The 23,274-nt window shown below is 48.9% G+C and overlaps 1 protein-coding gene across 20 annotated transcripts in view; it reads right to left on the minus strand.

Moving 5' to 3' along the window:
- The window catches only part of Camk2g (calcium/calmodulin dependent protein kinase II gamma), a 62,249-nt gene extending 42,486 nt beyond the window's left edge, over positions 1-19,763 (minus strand). For 12 of the 20 annotated variants that reach the window (XM_048339073.1, XM_048339068.1, XM_048339071.1 and 9 more), the window contains exons 1-3: positions 19,577-19,745; positions 18,105-18,199; positions 5,708-5,767 (exon numbers count right to left, since the gene is read on the minus strand). In XM_048339073.1, the coding sequence (XP_048195030.1) occupies positions 5,708-5,767; positions 18,105-18,199; positions 19,577-19,641 (220 nt within the window). In that variant the 5' untranslated portion in view covers positions 19,642-19,745. Of the gene's footprint in view, positions 1-5,707; positions 5,768-18,104; positions 18,200-19,576 lie in introns of all 20 variants that reach the window. The other 8 variants (XM_048339080.1, XM_048339075.1, XM_048339074.1 and 5 more) reach the window with 4 other exon arrangements.
- Between the last annotated feature and the right edge of the window lie 3,511 nt (positions 19,764-23,274).

A 23,274-nucleotide genomic window follows, 5' to 3' on the forward strand; every position in this document is an offset into this window, starting at 1 on the left:
ACTAGTAGATTCTTCATGACAATTATCAAAACTGTAATTACTGAAACTTATTTGAGCTGTTGTTATATGCCAAGCATTGCATCACATGCATTATTTTATTGGACACTTGTTACTTAAGACACAGGTGCCCATGGCTCACAACTGTGATCCCAGCTACTTAGAAAGCTAATATCTGGAAGATCACTGTTCGAGGCTAACCTGAGCAGAAGAATCTGCAAGATCCCATCTTCAACTAATCAGGAAAATGCTAGGCTAGGGGCAGGGCTCAAGGGGTACACATCAGCCATGATGAGCAAGCAAGCTGAGTGATCATAAGACCCCTGACTCCAAGTTCCAGTCCCAACAAAAGAAAAAGGAAAATAAATCAGCCCAGCTGGGCACCGATGACTCAGGCCTATAATCTCAGTTACTTTCGATTGGAAGGACTGAAGTTCTAGGCTATCTGGGGCACTTAAAACACAATCTCAGTGGGAAAACAATGTACCTGTCACCCCAGCTCTGATGAAAAGCCTAAAATAGGACTGGAATCCAGATGTGCAAACACCGGGGCTGGGAATATGGCCTAGTGGTAAAGTGCTTGTCTCGTATACATGAAGCCCTGGGTTCGATTCCTCAGCACCACATATATAGAAAATGGCCAGAAGTGGCGCTGTGGCTCAAGTGGCAGAGTGCTAGCCTTGAGCAAAAAGAAGCCAGGGACAGTGTTCAGGCCCTGAGTTCATGGCCCAGGACTAGCCAAAAAAAAAAACAAACAACAAAAAACAGATGTGCACACAGGCAAGAAATAAGACCCTATCTCAAAAAAAAAAAGCAAAATAGACTGAACATTTAAAGTAGATTGCCAGCCCAGCAAATGTGAGGCCCCGAGTTCAAACCCCAGAACCACTAAAGAAGAGAAACAAAAAACAAAACAAAACAACAACAACAAAAAAACCCAACTTATACTAAGCAGCATAACTGGGACTTGAAGAGAAACTGACATCAGGATCCTTCTGTGACAAAGTCACTAGGGAATGATTCTATCAATCCATTTAAGCAAAAGGATTAGCTCGACAAGTGTCCATTAGGGCAGCTACACTGGAGTGGGGTGTCTATATAGCTGTGAAGAGGAGGAGTTTGGTTCTGCCACCAAGAAGCTTCCAGGCTTGAAGCTGGTATTGAAGACAGGCTAGCAGCAATTGCACAAATATGCAACTAGGCACAACTATGTCACGAGCTACAAAGTAGAAGGGTGCTACAGAAGTGTGGAATAAAATTATCTGAATCCCCCTTCCCCCCCTCCCCCACAATCAGCCCATTCCATAGTAATGACAAGGCAAAAGAAAATCTAGGGGAAAGAATATAAAATATTACTGCACTTCAGAAACAAACCTAACTACTACTCTTTTAAAATCAGTGGAAAAAAGGACAGTCTAAAAACACTTAAATAGGGGCTGGGGATATGGCCTAGTGGCAAGAGTGCCTGCCTCATATACATGAGGCCCTGGGTTCGATTCCCCAGCACCACATATACAGAAAATGGCCAGAAGTGGCGCTGTGGCTCAAGAGGCAGAGTGCTAGCCTTGAGCAAAAAGAAGCCAGGGACAGTGCTCAGGCCCTGAGTCCAAGCCCCAGGACTGGCCAAAAAAAAAAAAAAACACACTTAAATACCTTTTCTTGATATTTCACACCTTCAAGGCCTGAAAAGACCACAATACAAATGTTGTGGCTATTTCCAGTTCTTCAAAAAACACCCAGCAGTGCTGGAGGCATAACTAACAAGGTAGAGTGCTTGCCCAGCACATGTGAGACCCTAGGTTTAAGCCAAAGTACCTCACAAAAACCTACCCAACAGTTCATCCCTTAACAGATCTTTCTTAAAAACAAAAACAAACCCTGAAAAAGTGTCCCTGATTGAAAAACAACAACAACAAACAACTGTCTTCAGCACTGAAAGAGTGGGAAAGAGGCCTATTGCTATTGCTATACGGGCTTATTGAGGGGGACTGAACTAACCCCCAAGGGCCAGTTGTGGCAGAACTCCTCACCTAGAAGCAAGGATTTAGGGAAAGCTAGGCCATGTCAGTGTTTCACTTTTCTTAGCATTTGGGTTTGCAACATTTACTGTTAGCTGAATGGGCCCTGGGCCCAAGGTAGATGGCAATCTGTCTTGAATAATTTATGAACTGAGTTCAGGCTGAGGGTCTAGAGTTAGACTCTTCATTTTCATCATTTTCATTTCTTAGACTCCTTTGCTTGCTGAACCCTCACATCTCCAATGAAGGGGCCCAGATGATAACAGAGACAGGCTCACATCGGTTAAGTCACTTGCTGAAGGTCACAACTTTTAACTAGGAAATCCCAAATCCAACTCCAATAAGCATAACCACAAAGCCACAAACCTGGGCTTCTCCAGGTACCAACCACAAACTAGTGGCATTAGCATCACCTGGAGATTGTGAGACATGAGGAACCTCAGCCCTTCCCCCTGACCTACTGAATCAGGATTTGTGTTTTGACACTATCCCAGTCTGATTCATCAGCACATAAAAGTTCCAGAAGTGCTGCTTTAAACCACAATGCTAGACTGTGATCGAAAGTGCTGGGGCAGCTCAGCATGGAGGAAGACAGAGTCTATTCATTAGAGGAATTTAGAGCAGAGAGCAAGCAGATCATAGGTAGAAAGTACTCCATTCAGACTTCAGACTACCAGCTCTACGCAGCTCCTCCACTCCACTGCTATCCGCTGGCCACTATCCCAGGGGTATTTGACTTCAACAGTGTGCCTTACACCTAACAGACTGTTTGCTTTTAATTAAAACTATACAACAGTTTTGAGTCTGCAGCAAAATTGCATATAAGGTACAGAGAATTTCTCTATACTCCCCTCTCCACACATGCACAACCTCCCCCACTATTACCATCCCTCACCACAGTGGTACATCTTTTATAATCAATAAATCTACACTGACACACTATTACCCAAAGTCCATAGTTTACATTGGGGTTCACTCTTCTAGTAGGATAGAACAGATGTTAGAGGTAGAACTAGGGGTGCCTTGTACCAAATAGCCCTTCTCAATTCAAGAGATTCCAAGCCTGACAGCAGCCTGAGACTGATGATCTACCCTCTTCTCTTAGCTTCCTCAACTCTGGGGCTAGCTTGCCTGTCTCCCTTTGGGACAGAGTTAAAAAGGCCAGAGCCAAAAGGGCCACAGCTTTGAAGGACACAGCCATGGAGAGGGGGAGGAATATCAAATTAGGAGCATAAAACCTCATCCATGGTAACTCCTGTTTCCTGAACCCCACAGCTTCCAGAGTCTTGATTTCCACCAGAAGCCAGCTAGTGCTCCCAGAATATAGTCCTGACTTACCCATCCCTCTGCTTGCCCTTGACTACAGAACTGGTCCACAGACCAAGTTTGCTCAATACTTGGGAGCAGTCATGAAACAGAAACAGTTCTTATGCTGACAAACTGATTGTACCATGTCTGTTTTTCTTAGGACTTGCTGCCTACCTAACAGCACAGAGACTTGTCTGTATTGAGCTGGAGGCAAGTGGTCAAAGGAAAGGCTGAGCAAACTGAGTAAATCTACGAGGTCACAAATATATATGTTTAGCTCTAGAAATACATAAAAAAGAAGGCAAAGACTTCTTTCTGCTGGCTTTTCACTTTCATCCTTCCCATTAATTTCTCAATTATGATTATCATACCCTGACCCTTCCGTGGTCAATCTTCTCCTTGTCACAATAGAGGGGCAGCCTCTATTATCAACCCCTACTTTGTCCCTTTGATCTTCTCCCTAAGAGGACAACTCATCACTGTTATATGAATTGGCTACAAGAGGCACAGAGGGAAAGAAGTTATTGTCCTTGGACTTGAGACCTGGGCCTGGAACACCGAAATGCTTCTAAGTCGGTGTGTAGTTTTAGAGCCAAACCATCTGGTTCAAAAAGCTGGGAAACAGAATTTTTTCCAAAAAAGAATTTTTTTTTGGCAGTATCAAAGTTTGAACTCAAGGTCTCATGCTCACTAGACCTGTTTGCTTGCTCATTTATAGTTCTACTACTTCAGCTATGCCTCCAGCCCAGATTTTTACTGGTTAGTTGGAAATGTAGTCTCACAGACTTTTCTGCCTAATCTAGCTTTGAACCTCGATACTGTGAATCTCAGCCTCCTCAACAGCTAGGATTACAGATGTACACTAGCATCCAGCTCTGAAATCTCATTTTAAAATACTGGCAAATAATACAAATATTTTCAGACCACTGTGCCAACCAAATGAAACATGTCTGAATTTGTGAATTTGATCCAGGTGTTTCTCCCTCCTGGCCTTCTCCTATCTAAGGTAGGTTCTTGGGTGAAGGTCTAACCTCAGAGACCACCAGGAACTCCAGCAGCATTAAGGCCAGGACTTGCAGACTGAGAGGTGCTGGCTCCATGGAACACACTGCACCATGTGGAGCCAAGCACTGGCTATGCCAATCTGCTTCGGGTGTAATCCAAGCTGCTGATTGCGATCTATAAAGCCCTGCATGGTTGGAGTTCTGGTTACCTCAGTGTTGTTCCCCTCCCAATGGGCTGGAGGTACGACCTTAGCTCTTCCACCTAAGAGCTCACACTGAGCCCTCTGAGATCCCGGGAGCCAGAGGCTGGGAAACTGAAGGGGCAACAGCAAACTTCAGCAAGTGGCCTCGCAGTCCTGGCTACCAACTGGGCAGAACAGGCGGCCTCCAGGGCACTGTGGGAGCCCTGATATTTAGGCCATGCCTGAGGAGCACAGAACACGTGTTGTCTTTTGTGATGACTCAGGGCTTTCAGGAAAACCTAGGAGATGGACCCTGCTCTGCCTCAAGTCAACACTGGGGGTTCTGCTCAAACACTGCAGGCAGCCCAGTTTCTGTCCCTTCTGTAAGGAGCACCAAATCAGGGCCAACACTTTTGGCAAAGACTATTTCAGCTGAACAATGTAAAACGGAGCCAGAGTGGGTTGTGGCAGGCAAACCTCCTCAGGCTTTAGAACAACTAACAATGTGCTCTTGTCCCCACAGTCAGGGTGGGAGTGGGGACAAATCCTCTCAATTTTTTTTCTTCTTCCCTATCCAAGCAGCTCCTGCCATCCCTTCCCCAGAGAAGCCAGGCAGGCAGGCAGGCAGCTTGCTTTCCTGGCTCTGGAGAATACAAACAGTAGCGCCATGGAAACCCCCAGAGTGTTCAGGACACTGCAACAGGGACAAAACTCTTTCAGGTCTAAAAACAAAATCCTGAGCCTTTCATGAAGTCTGTGGATGGCCCCTAGTGAGGGACACTGGCAGGCTAGATGCCCGGAACCTCACACACTGAGGGCCTTGGACGTCAGCCTGAAGATGGAAGGAGAAAGAGGAAGGAGGGAGTCTGAATCCTATTCAAATGCCTCACATCCCTGTCCTGACAACACTGCAGCAATGGGGATATTCAGGTTTGGAAAATCCTACAATACTGCAACATAGCTACTAAGCTGCAAAAGAAGAAATCAGGTGAAGGCCTGTGAACTGAGGTAACTTCACACATATAAGCAGCTGAATTTTTATTTATTTATTTTTTGGTACTGGGGATCGGACCCAGGCAGGACCTTGTACTTGCTAGGCAAGCACTTTGCCACTGACAACTCAGCCCATAAGCAGCTGACTTTTGTTGTCCCTACCTTCCACAAAATAACCACAGAATACTATATGCAGGGCACTTACCAATGTTTGGATGTTTCAGAAGTCGGCATATCCGGGCCTCACGTTCTAATTTCTGGTGATCTACAAGCAAACATAAGAAGAGATAAGTCATCAACTATCCATTTTATCTGTGATCACATGGCTATTCATATTCTTTCAATTCTTATGCACAAACTATACACTTTGGGCACCTTCCTCTCTGGGATTCTGGAGACTGTTTTTTTGTTGGTTTTGTTTTTGTTGCCAGTCCTGGGGCTTGGACTCAGGGCCTGAGCACTGTCCCAGCTTCTTTTCGCTCAAGGCTAGCACTCTACGTCTTGAGCCACAGTACCACTTCTGGCTTTTTCCGTTTATGTGGTGCTGAGGAATTGAACCCAGGGCTTCATGCATGCTAGGCAAGCACTCTACCTCTAAGCCACATTCCCAGCCCTCAGGAGACCATTATTATGAACAACTTTCTCATATGAGGAAATGACTTCAGAGGACAAACACCCAAAGTCAGTAAGTGGTAGACCCAAATTCAAATCCAAGACTTCAGCTCAAACCCTGGTGCTCTGTTTTCTATATCACAGCTTTCATTCGATCAGGGTGCTGAAACCCCTTTTCCTTTTCTTCTCCTGTCTGTCCTGTCCTGCCCTGCCCTGCCCTGCCTTGCCTTGCCTTGCGTTTCTTTCTTTCTTCCCTCTCTACCTTCCTCCCTCCCTCCCTTTCTTGGTGCTGGTACTGGGGCTTGAAAAGCAAAGGACCAGAGCACTGTCCCTTAGCTTTTCACTCAAGGCTGATGCTCTACCACTTAAGTCAGAACTGCATTTCCATCTTTTTGCTGGTTGTTTGGAGAAAAGTATCTCAAGGACTTTTCTGCCTGGGTTGGCTTCAAACCACCATCTTCAGATCTCAATCTTCTGAGTACTTAGAATTACGAGGGTGAGCCATTGGCACTTGGTTGAACACTTCTTTCTTCTTAGAAGCACTAACATAGCAATCTCCTCCCCCCTTATCTGAGGGGGATACATTCCAAGACCTCCAGATAATATCCAGCCCTATATAAAAGTGTTGTGATACTCTGAGTCAATCAATTTGACAACCAAGAAGGCCACTAAGTGACTAATGAGCAGGTAGGTAGCTTATACCATAGGTAACTGAAAATCAGGGAAGCAAAATTGAGGATAATGGGGATTCATGCAATGGCTAAATTGCACTGAGCTTAGTATATGACCGGGCATTATGCTAGGAGTTCTACATCTATTCTCTTACAGTCCTCACGGCAACCTTAATATATAATGATGCTGACAACAAAGATCTTGATGATCAAGATAATGATAATTTGAAATACTAAGAACAGCTAACATCTATTGGTGACTCACTTCTACACAATGCAGCCATTGTCTCGAAGAACTCCATGAAGCTGGCACTACTATGACATCCATTTTTATAGAAACAGAATCCGGGCTACAAATCTTGCTTCTCCCTAGCAGCCTCCTAACCAACCACTGCTGTGAGTTGTTCTGACTTCTTTGCACTCAGGCCCTAGGATTACTGTTTTGAAGAAACGATTAGAAACTGAAGAGTCTTCATATCCAAGTGAGCTGCAGAGGTCAATTCCTTCCACAGGAAGGTGGAGTTCTAGGAATTAAGAGAGAATGCTACTCAAAGAGAGGAGAACCAAAAGTCTATCTATTCTGCCTTTCTAACTCTACCTGCTGGAATCCTGCCAAAGTCACATCGTCATAAAGCTTTCCCTGCTCCTCTTGGCAGACGGTGCTTCCTTCCTCCTTTACTATGACCCCACCACCACCACCACTGGGCTTCACCCATCAAATATCACAACAGCTATCTTTCAGTCACAAGTTCTTCCAGGGCGGAGACTTTCTAAGTTAGTACTTCCTAGAGTTCTTTCCATCAACAGGGGCTCAGTAAGTGCTTAACAAGAGCAACAGTAGCAGTAAGAACTACTACTTACTAGGCATTTACAAGTCAGACAGAAGGCAAGGATTATTGTACTTTATCCTTACAGAATCTCTGTGAAGTCTGTGAAGAAGAGATCTGATTAGCCGTATTACTCTACAGGAAAATGAGGCTTAACCTGCCCAAGGTACCATAGGTAGGGAGTGGATGCAGATGTTTAGGGCCTCATACCCTTTCTCTAGCACTGTGCCATGATGTCCAAATTAAGGAAAGTGGGAGTGAAGCCTGTAGGGTTTAGGAGAACCAGAGTCTAGTTGCAACCCAGCTCCTAAGGATAAGCAAATTCTCCCTCTCTTGGTAGGGTTTTCTCTACCCTACCTCTACCCAAAACATCAAAGAGCTTCTCTAAAATCTCCTGACTTGGGCTGGGGATATGGCCTAGTGGCAAGAGCGCTTGCCTCATATACTTGAAGCCCTGGGTTCGATTCCCCAGCACCACATATACAGAAAATGGCCAGAAGTGGCGCTGTGACTCTAGTGGCAAAGTGTTAGCCTTGAGCAAAAAGAAGCCAGGGACAGTGCTCAGGCCCTGAGTGCAAGGCCCAGGACTGGCAAAAAATAAAAATAAAATAAAATCTCCTGACTCTTGCAATGATCCTGCAAGGTTAAGTGATGTAATTGCCCCATTTTACAGATGATGAAACAGTCCTAGGGAAGTCAACTTGCCAAGGGTTCAATAGCAGGAAAGGGACAGACCTGGAATTCCAACCTTGACCTGTCAGTCTGAGCTAATGCTATGAGATAATAAACTATAAAGAATTTACATTGATCGTTTCACTAACTAACCCTAGCTTTGTCCCAAACTTTTCCTCTAGCAATTGCACTGCTCTGTGGAAGAAGGTGAGAACAGGCAGAGATTAGTTCCTGCTGCCCAGCTAATCCATACCAGCTGCCCCAAGATCTGGGTCAAACCTTCCTTCCCTTTCTTAGGTTCAGCATGACCACAGACCAGGATGCAGCTAGGAGAACTCCAGGTACTCCCAATTCTCCATAAGCTGAAGCATAAAGCTTGGTGGCAGAAGGGAAGAAGTTTGCTTCTTACAGGTCTGTCCTATGTCAGAAGAACCTCATATTCCTCCCAGCCCTGGACTTATAAAGAGGCACCAAGCTAGCTAGTTCCCAAGGCATAGATCCATCTCTGAGCACACAGATCCCTGTCTCTGACCACTCACCTCACTACCCTTGACCTACAACTCCCGGGCTTGGTTGCCAGGCAGGTGTGGGAGAACAGCATCTTGCAATGCGGAGGTGGCAGCTGAGGGAAGGCCCAGAAGATTAATGTTTATCTCCTCTCTTAAGTCTCTTATTGGCTAATGGTTACAGCCCTACAACAGCAGTAGCACTAAAAATAAGGAAGGGTGCTCTGGCTTTACCCATGACTCAGAGTGGAAAGGAGACACAGACTCAGTTCCCAACTCCTCCAAGGAGCTACTCAGGATCTGTAGGGTTCATGTCAGCCACTTAGTTCAAGCCCAACTCTAAATAACACCCACATCTTCTCTCAACTAGATGACTGAGCCTTGGTGCTCACTGTGATTCTAAACCACAGAATACACCAAGTAAACATTGGCTTTGGGGTCAGACAGCCCTGGACTGAGTCCAGAACACGCCACCTCCCGCAAGTTATTAAACACACCTGAATCTTGTTCACGCCTTCATAAAACTATTTACTGAGACCAACAAGTGATAGGCATTGTTCTATATACTGGGAAACAGCAGTGAACAAAACAGTCAAAAATCCCTGCCTCATGGAGTTTACATTCTAGGAGAGAGGGAGATAAGACAGTAAGAAACTCAATGGCATGTTAGCTATCATAGCAAGCTCTATTCAATACAATAAAGATGAGAAGGGAGAAAGTGTAAGTTAAAAAATAAGAGGGTTGGGGCAGCCTCAGTAAGGAAGTGTCATTTGATTGGGACCTCAAGAAGGCAAGTGAGCAGCTCAAGTGTATCTTAGGAAGGAGTTTCCTACTTCTAAATGAAGACAAAATTCCTGAGATTTAAATGAAGTAATGTGGGTAGAATTCTTAGCACAGCACTTCCACATAGCATTTGCATATAGTAAAACCCTTCCCAAGGGCCCAGTGATAACAAAGACATGAGGCCATAGCTATCCTCAGAGACAATGAGAGAACAGGACCCACTCTACCCTCTGCTTGGGCAAACATATAGTCTGAAACATACCAACTAAGTTCTCTGATCTGTTCTTGGGACTTCCCATGAGGTCCTCCATTACCATCCTGGGGTGAGGCCTGGCCATGCTTTTAGCCAGCAACAGGGCCTCCTCAGAGAAAGGACTGCCTCAAGAGTACTGCTGCCCACGGGTCCCTCCTCTTCCTTGGCCTCGCTGGCAGTGGCGCCTTGCCATCCTGAAACTCTGCTCAATGAGCCATGCGGTTTCTGCCTACCACATTCTCCCAGACTCTCTTTGCCACACAATGAACTGCCCAGCCATCACTCCAGCTCTCCAACTGCTGTGTGCTGTCTTTTTGTCCCAAACCTCTTGTCCTGTAATCAGGACAGGGTTGACCATGAGAGATCAAAAAGGTAGTGCTCCACTCCAACAGAAACCAGTAGTGAGATTTTTGTGTGTATGACAGTATTGGGTGCTGAACTCAGTGCTTTATGGTTACATTCTACCACTTGAGCCACACTCAAGCCCCTTTGTGCTTAATTAAGTAGGGTCTCATGTTTGCCCCAGATGGCAATTCTCTTACCTACACCCTCTCCTGTAGCTGAGGTACTCAGGTGCTCACTATCATGCAAAGCTTGTTGACTGAGAAGGGCTGTCTTACTTATTTTGTCTGGCTGGCCTTGAACCATAATCTGCCTGGTTTCTATCTCCAAAGTAGCTGGGATTACAATCTTGAACCACCACACCTGTATATGAGTAATAATTTGTAAAATAACTTTCAAAGTGCAAGGACATTCCAGCTAAACATAACATCCCAACTCTGAAAAGCAACAAGGCCACTGATCTGACTTGGTCTGCACTGTTGGGGATGAACCCTGGCTTGGTATCCCAATAATATAAGAGCCACAAAAGCAGCCTCTCTCTAGAGATACCACTCTTTACAGTGACTACTAGGGAACAGCTTGGATCTTCCCAGACTGACTCTCCTCCCACCTACCTTTCTATCAGGCTCCTCCCTCTGCCCCTTCCCACAGCCCAGCCCCCCTCTTCCTGTTTGACAGCAGCCACTTCCCGCTTAGCACAGGGCCACTTCCTGCCTGCAAGTGAGCTACTGCCATGGAGACCCACCCTGCTGGCCTTCAACCCAGCTCCAACCACAGCCCTCTGAAAGATTTTCACTCTCAAGAGTAGAGGTGGCAACAGGAGCAGAAACCAAAAGCAGCCTTAAGAGGGACCTGATCATCACTCCAGGCCCTGTGTCTGGGCCCTTCTCCCAATAGCTCATCCAGGGCAGGGCCAGGCCCTGGGAAACAAGGAACACTAGAAACCTTGCCTCTCCCACCTCTGCCAAAGTGCTTCAAGACTTTAGTCCAAGACACTGATTTTACAGGTAGTACAGCTAGGAATGACCAGATGCAATAAGGGAAGCAGAAAAGATGAAGCAGATATAGTAAGGCAATAGCGACAACATACAGAAAAGAGGCGCACCGAACTCTTCAGCCACCTCTCTTCTCCAGCCCTGAGGGAGAAGCCTACTGCAAAGGCACATCCCTTTCCTCTCCTCACAATGGGTCTCAGGGAACAAAAGGCCACCCATTCCCCATGGCCTTGCTGGGGACCTGGCCCTGATTTAGTGTCATTTCTCTAAAATCACAATGTCAGCACTAGCTTCAAATAAGAATTCTGCTGCCATCTAAACATACAAGCTCTGTAAGGGGGCAAGACACACCATCAGCCTTTGGCCAGGAGGGCCTTTTTCAAAGGTATCTTGCAGGTCTTTGCCTATGACTCCAACATGAATCATTAGAAGCTTCCAGCAACTCCATGGACTTCAGACACTTGATATGGGGTAGCCTCATCTTACTGCCTCCTCAAAGCAGCAGAAGCTCCATCAAGCCTCCTGAGCATCACTTAGAGAGGCAAAAACAAGGGCAGCACAAGGATTTGGTGTCATAATCTACCTTCCCTAGCTACTTATAAACAGCCTGGAGCCTTGGGCACTGACTAGGAATCTCAAGCCACAATCTCATTGACTGCCCCGACACTGTGACACCACATCCTTTCCTCATTGAATCTCACCCCAAAGGTGCAAAGATCCTCCAACTAAAAGTAAAGTATGTCTACCACATAAGGGCAGGGACCATGGCTTCAAATTCCTTCACACACATACATTTGCGAGTATCCAAGCCTATGAACACAAGGGGGCAGGGTCTGAAATACGCTCATCCGAATCCCCAAGGCTCTAACTCAGCCTAGCACACCCATCCCTCCTTTTTAGCCCTAACTTGAGCAGTTCCAACCAGGCAATATAAGACTGGAGCCCAAGGGCTGGGAATATGGCCCAGTGGCAAGAATGCTTGTCTTGTATATATGAAGCCCTAGGTTCAATTCCTCAGCACCACATATATAGAAAAGGCCAGAAGTGGCGCTGTGGCTCAAGTGGTAGAGTGCTAGCCTTGAGCAAAAAGAAGCCAGGGACAGTGCTCAGGCCCTGAGTCCAAGGCCCAGGAATGGCAAAAAAAAAAAAAGACTGGAGCCCAATGTGCCCTTTGGATTTCAAGACAAGAAGAGTTCTACCCAAGGAGGGAAAAACAGGATGCACCAAGACATGTCCCACAATTCAAGCTCCAAACCAGCTTTAATGAAGAAAATCCCCAATGGGGGCACTAGCAATCCCCAAGAAGGCAAGAAAGACTCTGCCAGTAGACATGATGTCCACTTTCAAGGGCCAGCACAGGGTTAGTCACTGAGTTCTCCATGCCCCCAGCAGGGCTCCGGGTGCCTGCAGTCTTTGCCCACTGTTTTGGTGACATTTCCTTCATGGTAACCAGCCCCAAGTAAAACATCCCAGGAAGCAGCCCCTATAAATAGCTCCTCCCAGGGCAGCAGCAAGGGGGGAGGGGAAAGAGAGGGAAGAGAAAATCGGGGAGCAGATGGGACCCTGCTGCTGCTGATACAGCCCAGGAAGTAGAGATGGTGTTGGGGAGGAGTGTCTAGAAATGTCCCCACTATCGAGTCCAAAAATGTGGGTACAGATGAGTAGAAGGAACCTCAACTAGCAATAGAAGGGATTTGTTCCACTAGACTAAATGCTGTGGGGGTTAGATGGAGAGGTATGGGGTGGCATACTAGCCTTCATTATGGGGACAAAGTACCCAAACCTGTGTTTCAAAGGAAGCAGCCTAGAGGGGTGTGAAGACCACACTGCCTGAAGACTCTGGGGCCTGAGCACCAGCCACACGCACAGGCACTCCTACAGCTCAAAACCAAATCCCAAACAAATCTTTTATGCCTTAATTTCCTCAATGGTCGTGGGGAAGATCTGTATAGCCATGGGCAGGTGACAAAGAGCCTTTTCAGAGAGGCTCTCAAGAGGTGCAAAGTGCCCATCTTTTCCTGTCACCACCCTTTTGGCACCCATGGGATCAGACACTTGTCCACTCACCAAAGCTGGTAAGAGAGCAGTAAGCACAGGGATGGGGGCAGGAGCTGGTCACACCCCTTCTTCTCTGGCCCTGTCTCCAGCCTTGACAGAGAATGGGGTCAGCCACTCACCTCTAGGGTTTCAGCACAGCTTCTGACAAGGGTATGATGACAAGGGACAAGAGCAAGCAGTAGGAAGAAAAGCAGGGGCCTCTCCTATGGGGTGAGGCCACCTTTCAACCTCCATCCCCACTCCTGATGCAGTACTTCACACCCCTCTGGGAAGGTGGGTGAGAAGGCAGGGTGACTAGCCAGGGTTGTGTGACTAAGTCCCCTTGCTTCATTATGGCTAAAACTGGCCCAGAAAAAGCCTTGGCACACAGGAGGGAGCCCAGTCTGAGCCCCAATCCATTGCAGAAGTCAGAGGAATTTAATCACTTATACTCAGGATGTCATTTCTGTTACCAGAAACCGGCCTATTTTATCCTCTAGAGGAAAACATGGGTTTGCATACAACCTCCTTAAATGCTTCCTAGAGTCCCAATGTTCCAGTGCAGCAGAGTCTCCTCCTGCGCCTCTCCTTCCGTGGCTGTGGCTGCCTCACCCTCCCCTCCCTTCTCTTCCCCGCACTCCACCCAGATCCTTAACAGGAAAGTCTCACTTGGAGATACCACAGGGGACACAAATGTCATGGGGGCTACTCAGGCCAACACCAAGGGGGTGGGGACTTTCAGCTGGCACCATTTAAGGGGGATCCCATTTCAGCGCCCGGGGCCAGCTGGACCCAGAAAGGGACAGCCTTTACCCTTCTGGTGGCCAACATGCCACAACACCAGCCACTCAGCCTGCCACAGACTCATACCAAGACTGACATCCCAGACTCGGGACCCAGAATGAGACCCCTAAGCACAGAACAGCTCATGTACACAAACGACCACATGCCAGCAGCGATACCACCTGGAGGAAGCTAGGTGAAGGTGTCTCTGGTGAATCCCAGGAGCATGGCAAGAGCAAATGTCACTGCTGTTGCTCCTGATTTCAAATGGCATTTCCTAAAGAGTGGCCATGGACTGCCTGTATGAAATGTGCTGAAGAATATGTTAAAAATGCAGATTCTAGGGCCCCACCCCAGGCTTCCTGAAGCAGAATCTCTGCTAGTACCCAGGAAGCTACATTTTTCACCAGTACTTTGAGCCTAATGCACACTAAAAGTGAAAGTCAATGCTTAAAGAAGTCCCAATAGTGGTTCCTTTAAGATCAGTAGCAACAAGGAAGGAAGAATCATAAGCAATACTGCTTTTTATCTAAAGCACAGGTCTTTATCCTCATCTGTCCTCTCTCCTCTAGCAGCCTGGTTCCCTGGATCAGAAAGTGGGAACCCAAGCCAGTACCAGGGTACAAGGCTCCAGCAACTTGACTCTGTGTTTCCCGGGAGCCAAAGCCAAAAAGAGACCATGACTGGTTATGCAGTCTTTTCAATCCATTCATTTAACATGTATATGTTCAGCATGTCTCATGCACTTTGCTAGGGCCTACCTACCAAAAAGTAAAGAAATAGATATGGTCCCTCGTATCACCTTCCAGGTCTTCACAAAGAAGAAGGCTTTTCTTACACATGACATCAAAAAGCCATTTCTTCACATGGGATATACAAATTTAAACAAATAAATATAGCAGGTGCTGTAACAGATTTCATAACACTGTTTCTGGTAGCATCTTTCAGTAAGGCCAAAGGCATTACTCCAGTATCTATACTAGTAAAAAGAACTGGAATATAGAAAATTAGTCCAAATAAAGAGGTTTCTTATGACGCTAATTGTTCCAAGGATAAATCCTAGGCTATGTAGATGACAGAAAGGACCATTTGCCCTTCAACTCTAGCGACGTGAGGAAAATGTTTCGGATATAAGCAAAAAGAACAGGATATAAAATGTTATGCTCCACGAGGTGAAAATCTGTATGCATATGAATAAAGATAAGAAGGGAATATGAAGATTTAAAAATAAAAAAAAGACATAAGGGCTCAGGCTCCTTGGGGGGGGATGCTCTTAAATCTTAAAATAACGACTTATCATTGCCATCACCTGGCCCACTAGCGCCGGCATCCAAGCCTATTTTAAATGCCTCCTTCAGCCTAGCAGAGCTAAGCTCAGAAACATGGGCTTCTGTAAGCGCCCCAACTCCACAACTATTGCAAATGAAATGATGTGATCTGACTTTTAGCAACAACATAGACAGGCCCACAGACAGAACAGTGCCTAGTGCACACCGAACGCCCACATCAACATTCTACCTGGCAATCCAAGCCACCAGTGAAAGACTCAGAGGGCCACAATGGCAAGATATGATGACCCACAAGATTTCCTGTCCAAATCTGGACCCCCTCCCCTCCAGAAAACTAAACAATCTCTCCCCAGGCCTCCTGGCCACCTCACCATGGGTATCAAGGAGAAGCAGCTGTATACCCTTTTTTTTCCTTTCAGGTGGCAGTACATAAAGTCCCGATCAGGAAAGTGAGCCAGCAGGGAATCCTAGTAAACACAGCTAGCCCCTTCGGACCATCATAGTTGACCCTGGTGGGCTCACCACTTGCCCAGACACAGAAATCTAACACCTACAGAGCTCTAGACAGACAGACAATGATGAGTGAAACCCAGTCTCAGCCACTGCGCCTTTATAAAATATACAGAGTAAACTGAGAGGCTGCAGGGAAGCCACAGTTCACTCCCTCGCCCCATGGGCACCAGCCTGGTTGGGACCTTGACCCAACCATCTCCAGTTCACATCCCCCGTGCCTGTGACTAAAGCTGAGCATACCCATTGCTCCCTCCATCTCCACGACAACCCTCCCACTCTCCCACCTCCCAACAATATGGCCCCTACACATTCCTGACCCCTCTTCTTGGCACCTGAGCCCATCCAGAGGACCAAGCCTCTGTCCCAAAGTGAACCTGGTACACAAGCCATATAACAGAGCCCAAGTCTTGGCGCATTCATCTCTCAAGAGGGGGAGTTGCTGTCTGAAAAATATGATTTTATAGAAGAATCCTGTTCTCAAGTTAGAAAAAAAAATCAGAGAAATTAAACTTCATCCAGTTTGGAGCAGGGAAAGATACCAAAATACCAGTTTGGAAAGGTAGAAAGGAGATAAGGAAGGGAAAGGACACTATCACACAGGTTAGGGAAGTTCAGGTGGACAGGAAAGGAGAGAAGACAAAAGCTCATGCAGGTAGCTCCATAAAGTCACCATGCCAACCATCTTCACGTCTCTGCTTTTTGGCTCCCAGCCCTCTTTCCCTCCCTCACCTCTAGGTCAGAGGACACTGGCCAGATAAGGAGAATAAAGCACTGTATCATCTATCAGAGATGGCAGACATTGTACACATTTCTAGTACACCAGGGCTATGTCGTGTGAGCACAGGACAGTATTCATTCTTAACCCACTGTCACTGCCTGTGCCTCCCATTCTTAGCCAGAGAATATCTACCAGGGAGTCCAACCACTGCTGTCCCTGTACCCGACCCCAAAGAAGGAGGACATATGACCAGCCACATATCTCTATAGCAACCATTGCCTTGGACTTAAGGTACCCAGAGAGAAGGAAAATAAACAAGTCAAATTTACAGGCAATGTACGTGAAAAGTGAGAGACAGAGGCCTGTGTTGGATACAGCAGAATAAGCACTACTGATAGGGAGGAGAAGAGACTCCCAGGCCAGAGGGCAGACACAGGTCCCAGAACAACTGCCAATACAGCAAGAAGCCCACTGTCACCTCTGTGGAATTTTATAGCTTCTCTGAATGCTTAGGACATCTATTACATCTCTTGCCCCAGAGATGCCTGGCGTCATATTGGCCAAAGCACACATCTTCCCCAGGGCATCTGCCCTGGCTCCTGATATATTTACAGTATCCTATTGCCTAGACTTCATTCCTTTCTCTAAATCTCATAACTTCTGTCCCTGGGCTGCATCCCGCAGCTCTCCAGGACCTGACCTTTGTACTAACCAGTCCTCTTCACTGAGCACTTCACACATTGCTAGGTCTATACCTATCAGATGAGGTAAGCTTGGCAAGCACCCAATTTGAGGTTCAGAGTATGTTCAAGGTGTTAAAGACAGGCCCTGGCCCTCCGAGCCTCAGGTACTAGAGAAGATCTCACAAGTGAGTCTGCAAGGCCTGGGCCTTCCCCTTCCTCACACCCTGAGCAATGCAGCTCCTGTCCAAACCAGGCCCCTGGGATTTCTAGACCATAAGCACAACACCCTCTACCCAGGACAGACTACATCTGCTACTGCACCACCAACTTTGTAATTGGATCAAAAAAAGCAATCAAGTTCATCTGGCAGGATTTGTTCCCCGAGAAGCCCTCGCCAGTAGCAGCCTCCCCTGATGTTTACAGATTTTCTTCCCTTGGGAGTCTGTTCTGCCGCCTGGTGGGCAGGGGAGGCTGTCAGAGCTGCTCACTTACTGCATTTCCATCCTAAGTCACCACTGGAGCACAGGGAGTAGGATAAGCCTGCAGTGGCCACCATTGCCCCAGAAAGAGAGGCTCCAAACACCCCAAACTAAGAGCACTCCATGTCACTCCGCCCACCACCACACCTAGGATCCTCTCCCTCTCTAAGGACTGAACTCTCTTGAGCCTTTGGGGACCAGTCCCTCTACCCACATCTCTAACATCTTCTTCATTCTTTTCTCTCTGAGCCCTCCCATTTCCCCCACTCAACCTCCCCTCCCTGTCTGGTTTCAAAGTCCACCCACCCTGAAATCCCAAGTCATCTCCAAGTGCTAAAACATGTGCCCCACCCCCACCCCCTAACTCCTGAGGCACCTACAAGAAGCTATAGCCTCTAGAGAGATTCCCTAGGGAGAGGCCAAGATGGGGAACACTCACCTCTGGCTGACAACTTCTTGGTATTGATGATTTTTGCTGCATACTCCTGCGTGGAGGTTTTCTTCACACACCTGCGGACCACAGAGAAAGCACCCCTGGAGGGAGAAGGGGAAAAGAACTGGGACACAGAGCAGGGCAGAGAGTGACACAGACATAGTTCAGGTCTGGGGACAGTGATGCTCACACCACCAGACTTTTAGTCACACACACACACCAGCAGAGTGACCAGTAGAACAAGGCAGGATGAGGCTACCGCATGACACTGAACAGATGTGGGTGGAGTAGCACCTGGCTCCCACCCGCTTCTCTAGTCCCGAGGCAAAGCAACAGCCCCAACCTCAGGCTGTACATCAGGAGTGGTGGGCAATGCTTCAGACACACACCTGCTGCATCTCAACTGATTAGCCGGCCCTGCAATACTGGCCCAGAGAACCAGGAGAGGAAACAGGGAGCCCCTGCCCTTGTCCCTATGGGAATAGTTGAGAGTGGAGCAAGGAGAGATGAAAAGGAAGGTATGAAACCCTGAGAGAGCAATTTCCCTCAACCAGAGAGGAAAGTGAGATTCAAACCACCCTTCCCCAACCGGCTTCATCCTTCTGCATCCCAGCTCGACTGACAGGGGAGGAGGACTCAGTTGTGAGTCCCACATCCATAGCTCCCCTTCCCCACGATATTTTCCTCTAGAGACGTGCCCCACCACTCCAGGGTCTGGAAACGTCTAGGGGGGCGGGCGGGGCGGGGGCTGCAGTGGCCGCTCGGCGCCGCGGGCAGGGGTGGGGATGGGGTGGGGGGACCCGGGCTGCGGGCTGCGGCCCGGCGCGGAGGGGAGGGGGATGCGGCGGCTGCGGCGCGCGACTCCCGGGACCACTGCAGGGTGGGGGGAGGGGCTGGGGGTGCCGCAGCACTGCCCCGCAGCGGGGCTCGGGTCCTGGGAGCGGCACGGGCGAGGGGCGGGGCCGGGCACTAACCCCCCCAACACACACACACACGCGCGCGCGCGCGCGCACACACACACACACACACACACGAGCACCACTGCAGCCCGGCTGGGAGCTGCAGGGCTGAGGAGGGTCCTAAGTGCCAAGAGCGTGGGACCGGGGGACAGGGGTGCAGAGTGAGCTGGGGAGGAGGCGGGGTGCGGGTTGGAGGGGGATGCGTGAAGGGTGCGGGAGGGGCGGGGCTGGAGGGCGCCCCAGCAGTCCCGGGGCTGCAGTCCCTACGGCCGTGCGGGGTACAGCGGCGCGGGCAGCAGCAGCTGCTGCAGGGCGCGGGAAAGGGCTGCGGGGCCGGGAGTAGGGAGGGGGGCGCGAGGGGGTCCCTGAAGGTAGCACGCGGGAAAGCTGGGGGTGGGGTGGGCCGAGGGGGGCCGCCGCAGCGGCCGGTGCAGGGCCGGGGGGCGGGGCGAGGAGCCGCAGAGCGCCTGGGCGGCGGGGCCGGGTGGGGGGCCGCGGCGGGCGGCGCGGGGGCCGTACTTGCCGAGCTCCTCGAAGAGCTGGTAGTCGTCGGTGAAGCGGGTGCAGGTGGCGGTGGTGGCCATGCTGGCGGGCGGACGCGGCGGTGCAGCCCGCGCCGACGTCGGTGCACAGTCACCGCCGCCCGGCCGAGGGAGCAAGAGAAGGAGACGGGGCTGAGCCCGGCAGCACCGCGAGACTTTACCGGGGAGAGCGAGCGAGGGAGGGCGGGAGGGAGGGGGAGGGACACCCCCGCGCCCGCCCCGCCCCGCCCCCAGCCCCGCCGGCCCCCCGCCCGGCCCTCGGACCGCCCCCGGGGAGGGGCCTCGCCTCGCCGGCCCCGGCCCGCCCCGGGAGCCGCCCAAACCGGGGCCTCGAGCGCCAGGAAAGCGGGGTGCCCGGCCCTCGACCACCGCCCGCGCGGGCAGATCCGAAAGCCTAGCGACCTGTGGGGTCCGCCCGGGGTGGACCCCGCCAGAGCCTGGGAACGTGCGTGCGCAAGTGTGTGCCGAGGGGCGGTCTGGGCCGCCGGGCCGCGCGAGAGGCCTCGCACGTGGGTCCCAAGGCCCCCGCCTGGCTCCCAGCGCGGGGCGAGAAAGCCAAGGTCAAGGAGCCTGCGGCCGGCCGCGCGCTCGGGAGACGCCCCCAGTCTGCCAGAGCCGCCCGCCTGCCGCCTTCCTTCAAGGGGCTGACAGTCTACACGTGCGCAGGCATCTGGGCCACATAACAGCGAACAAATTAAAAAAAACCCTTCAGGCTGAGTTTGGTCTGGGACACCAGGCCTGGAGCGAGGATGCTGGGGGAACTCTTACCTCCCCACATGTCAACTTTATAGAGACAGACGTTCTCTCTCAGGCCAGGGGGAAAAGGGAAAAGGTAGGAACGACCTAAAAACGTATCGATTGGCATTACGGGTCAATGACTAAAAGAAAAGTAGAAGGGGAAACACCCCCAATTTCTTGCAGAGCCCCTGTATGTTTATTTTATGACAGTCACATTTTGTGATGATGTATTTTCTACTATGAAAGCCAGAGCATAGCAGAGTGACCTCTGGGATCGAACTACCTAACTTGTAGTCGGAACAACTCACTGGCCGGGGGTGTGACCTTGAAGAAGTCACATAATCTTTCTGGGTCTCATTTGCTTTAGCTGAGAACTAGGAATAATAAATATCTACTTCACAAGTTTGTGAATATTTAATGGGCTAAATCACATATTACACTTAGAGTACCTGATACCTAATTAAAATGGTGTTTGCTGTTATTATTTAATATTTGCCTTTCTACTGGATAACACACTCCAGTGGGCAGGGCCTCTGCTTCCTTTGTTCAACATTGTACTCAACCCTAGACCTCCAGTAAACATTTGAGAAATGCAGAGTTACCTTCCCTTCCTCAGTCCCCAACATGGCAGGTTGGTTGGACATAACTGTCTCTGCAGAAGAAAAACAAGCTGGGCAGGTTCCTGACCTGCCTGGGCAGCTGAACCCAAATCAGGGGCCAACCCCAACTGGCCTGTGGGGCTCAGCCAACTGCTTCTGCTCAGACTTGAATACAGGACGCCCACTGGGAGCCAGTCCTCTATTGTCAGCAGCTTGTGCTACCAGGGGAGGCAGCTATGCCTTTCAGCCTTTGAAGCCACCTCCTTGAGGACTGAGAGGAGAAAAGCTGGGGGGGGGGCCGGGGGGGGGCGGTCCTTTCCTTTCCTTACCTCACAGTCCCCAGAGCTGCTCCAAGAACCAACTGCCTAGTGGGAATATTTGGGAATAGGAATGAGTGGAACCCAAGAGAGAGTATATTCATTGATTGGGAGGAGGGCAGAATGGAGTAAGGAATAGGTAAAGAACAAGCAGGTGAAAGTGGCTCACAGTTATAATCCTAGCTACTCAGGAGGCTGAGATCTGAGGATCTAGGTTAAAGCCAAAAGTGGAGCTCTAGCTCAAGTGGTAGAGCACTAGACTTGAGAAAAAGGTGCTCAGGGACGGTGCTCAGGGACACTTCTCAGGCCCTGAGTTCAAGCCCCAGGACCAGCACACATGTGTACACACACACAGGAAAAAAGAAAAGGGTAAAGATGATGGGTACTTTGCCCCGCCCCTTTCCAGGGCAACAGGAAGTAAAGCAGTAGGGGTAAGGCCACTTCCTACCTCAAAGCATGAGAGAGCCAGGTCCCAAGTCCCAATGTGGGTAGTGATGAGGTTGTGAACACTGGTATGCCAGAAAGTTTTGAGTTTCTGTCATCCTCCCTCAAGGCAGAAGTGACTGCTAGCGTGCACACCAGAAAAGGAGGCTGCATATCAGTTGATCATCGATGTGCCCTTCCGGAATGCTGGAGGCGATTTGGTTCCTGACCTCTAGACGCTGATACATGAAACTTTATATTTATTCATGTAAAGTGGAATAACAAGATGAGAGAGAGGTCAGAACAAGCACAGATTAGGGCTGTGGTGGAGTGCCCAGGAGTATCTGAGGAGAAAGGGTAAAAAACAAGAGTATTTAACCCTAACCAATCTCATGTGCCTGCTATAAGAGGTTTATCATCCCCGCTGAGGGAGAGATGCTACAATGTGTGTAAAGCACTTTGCATCTAGTTTCAGGGTTAAAGGAAGAATGATGAGAAGAATATTGGGGCAAAACCCTGAGAATGACTCATATTACTGTATAAGTAGAGCCAGCTGCCTTTTAACAAATGTTTATCAGTTGCCTACTATGTGCTTGGCACAGCCTTTTACTTCTTCAAACGTCCAAATAAGGTGGAAGTTTACACAATTGGAAAGGCCTGTTCTCTTCTATTTCCTTTATAGCTACCTTACGATCCTCCTCCCTCCTTGCTACTTTTCTCAACAGCACAGACTGGCATGTCCTTTGTGGAGCCTATAGACATGTCTGTGTGCACACATAAACACACCCTCTCGTACACACTCTTCTTGATCTCCATTGCCGTAGCACCCACACAACCTCCAGCTACCCCACAGCAATTAGAGAGGGAAGATCCATATAAATAATAGCAGCTCACTGGCTCCCTGTGCATCAGTATCTATGGCAACCTCATGGGGTCCACAGGCTGTGCTGTTCCAGTTGCAGCCGGTCCCCTGGGCAGCACCAGCACTCAGGCAGTGCCCAGAGTTCCTGGCACAGGGAGTAATGTAAGAAATCAATGTCCTGCTAATCACCAGAGGTATCCTACTGGGTACCTCTCTCATTTTCATCTTTCTCTTTGAAGCCACAGAAAATGACACTATTGCCCCCTAAATGAGAGGAGCTTTTCTCCCTAAGTTTGGAATGCAATTTTAGAATATGGAAACGATCTTAACTCTTCAGACAGAAGGAAAATGGAGCTGTTGGTAGTGAAGTATTTATTTAAGTGCAAGAAGGATAATGCCCTTGGAAAGAAAGAGTAGCTACCCACTTGTTGGGAAATGTTGCAAAATCAATCCTAAGGGAATTAATTCATGTGTCCATGAAAGGTTTTCAGTTCATTCTGCGCAGATCCCTAGGCCTTACATGGCCCAGCTTACATATAAATGGGTTTCATATAAGATTTGGATGAAGGTAAGAGTCCCTGGCTAAAATCTATTGGACTAATGGCCTTTGTAAGCTCTTCCAACTCTGATTCTATGACTAATTTTGGAGAATTTGGAGTGATGAGGTCATTAGCTCTGTCCAAAGAACTCAGAGAATTACTAGTGGTAAAACATTTGAAATGACAGAAGATGTAAT

This window comes from Perognathus longimembris, chromosome 2, assembly GCF_023159225.1.
Source record: "Perognathus longimembris pacificus isolate PPM17 chromosome 2, ASM2315922v1, whole genome shotgun sequence".
Lineage (NCBI taxonomy): Eukaryota > Metazoa > Chordata > Mammalia > Rodentia > Heteromyidae > Perognathus > Perognathus longimembris.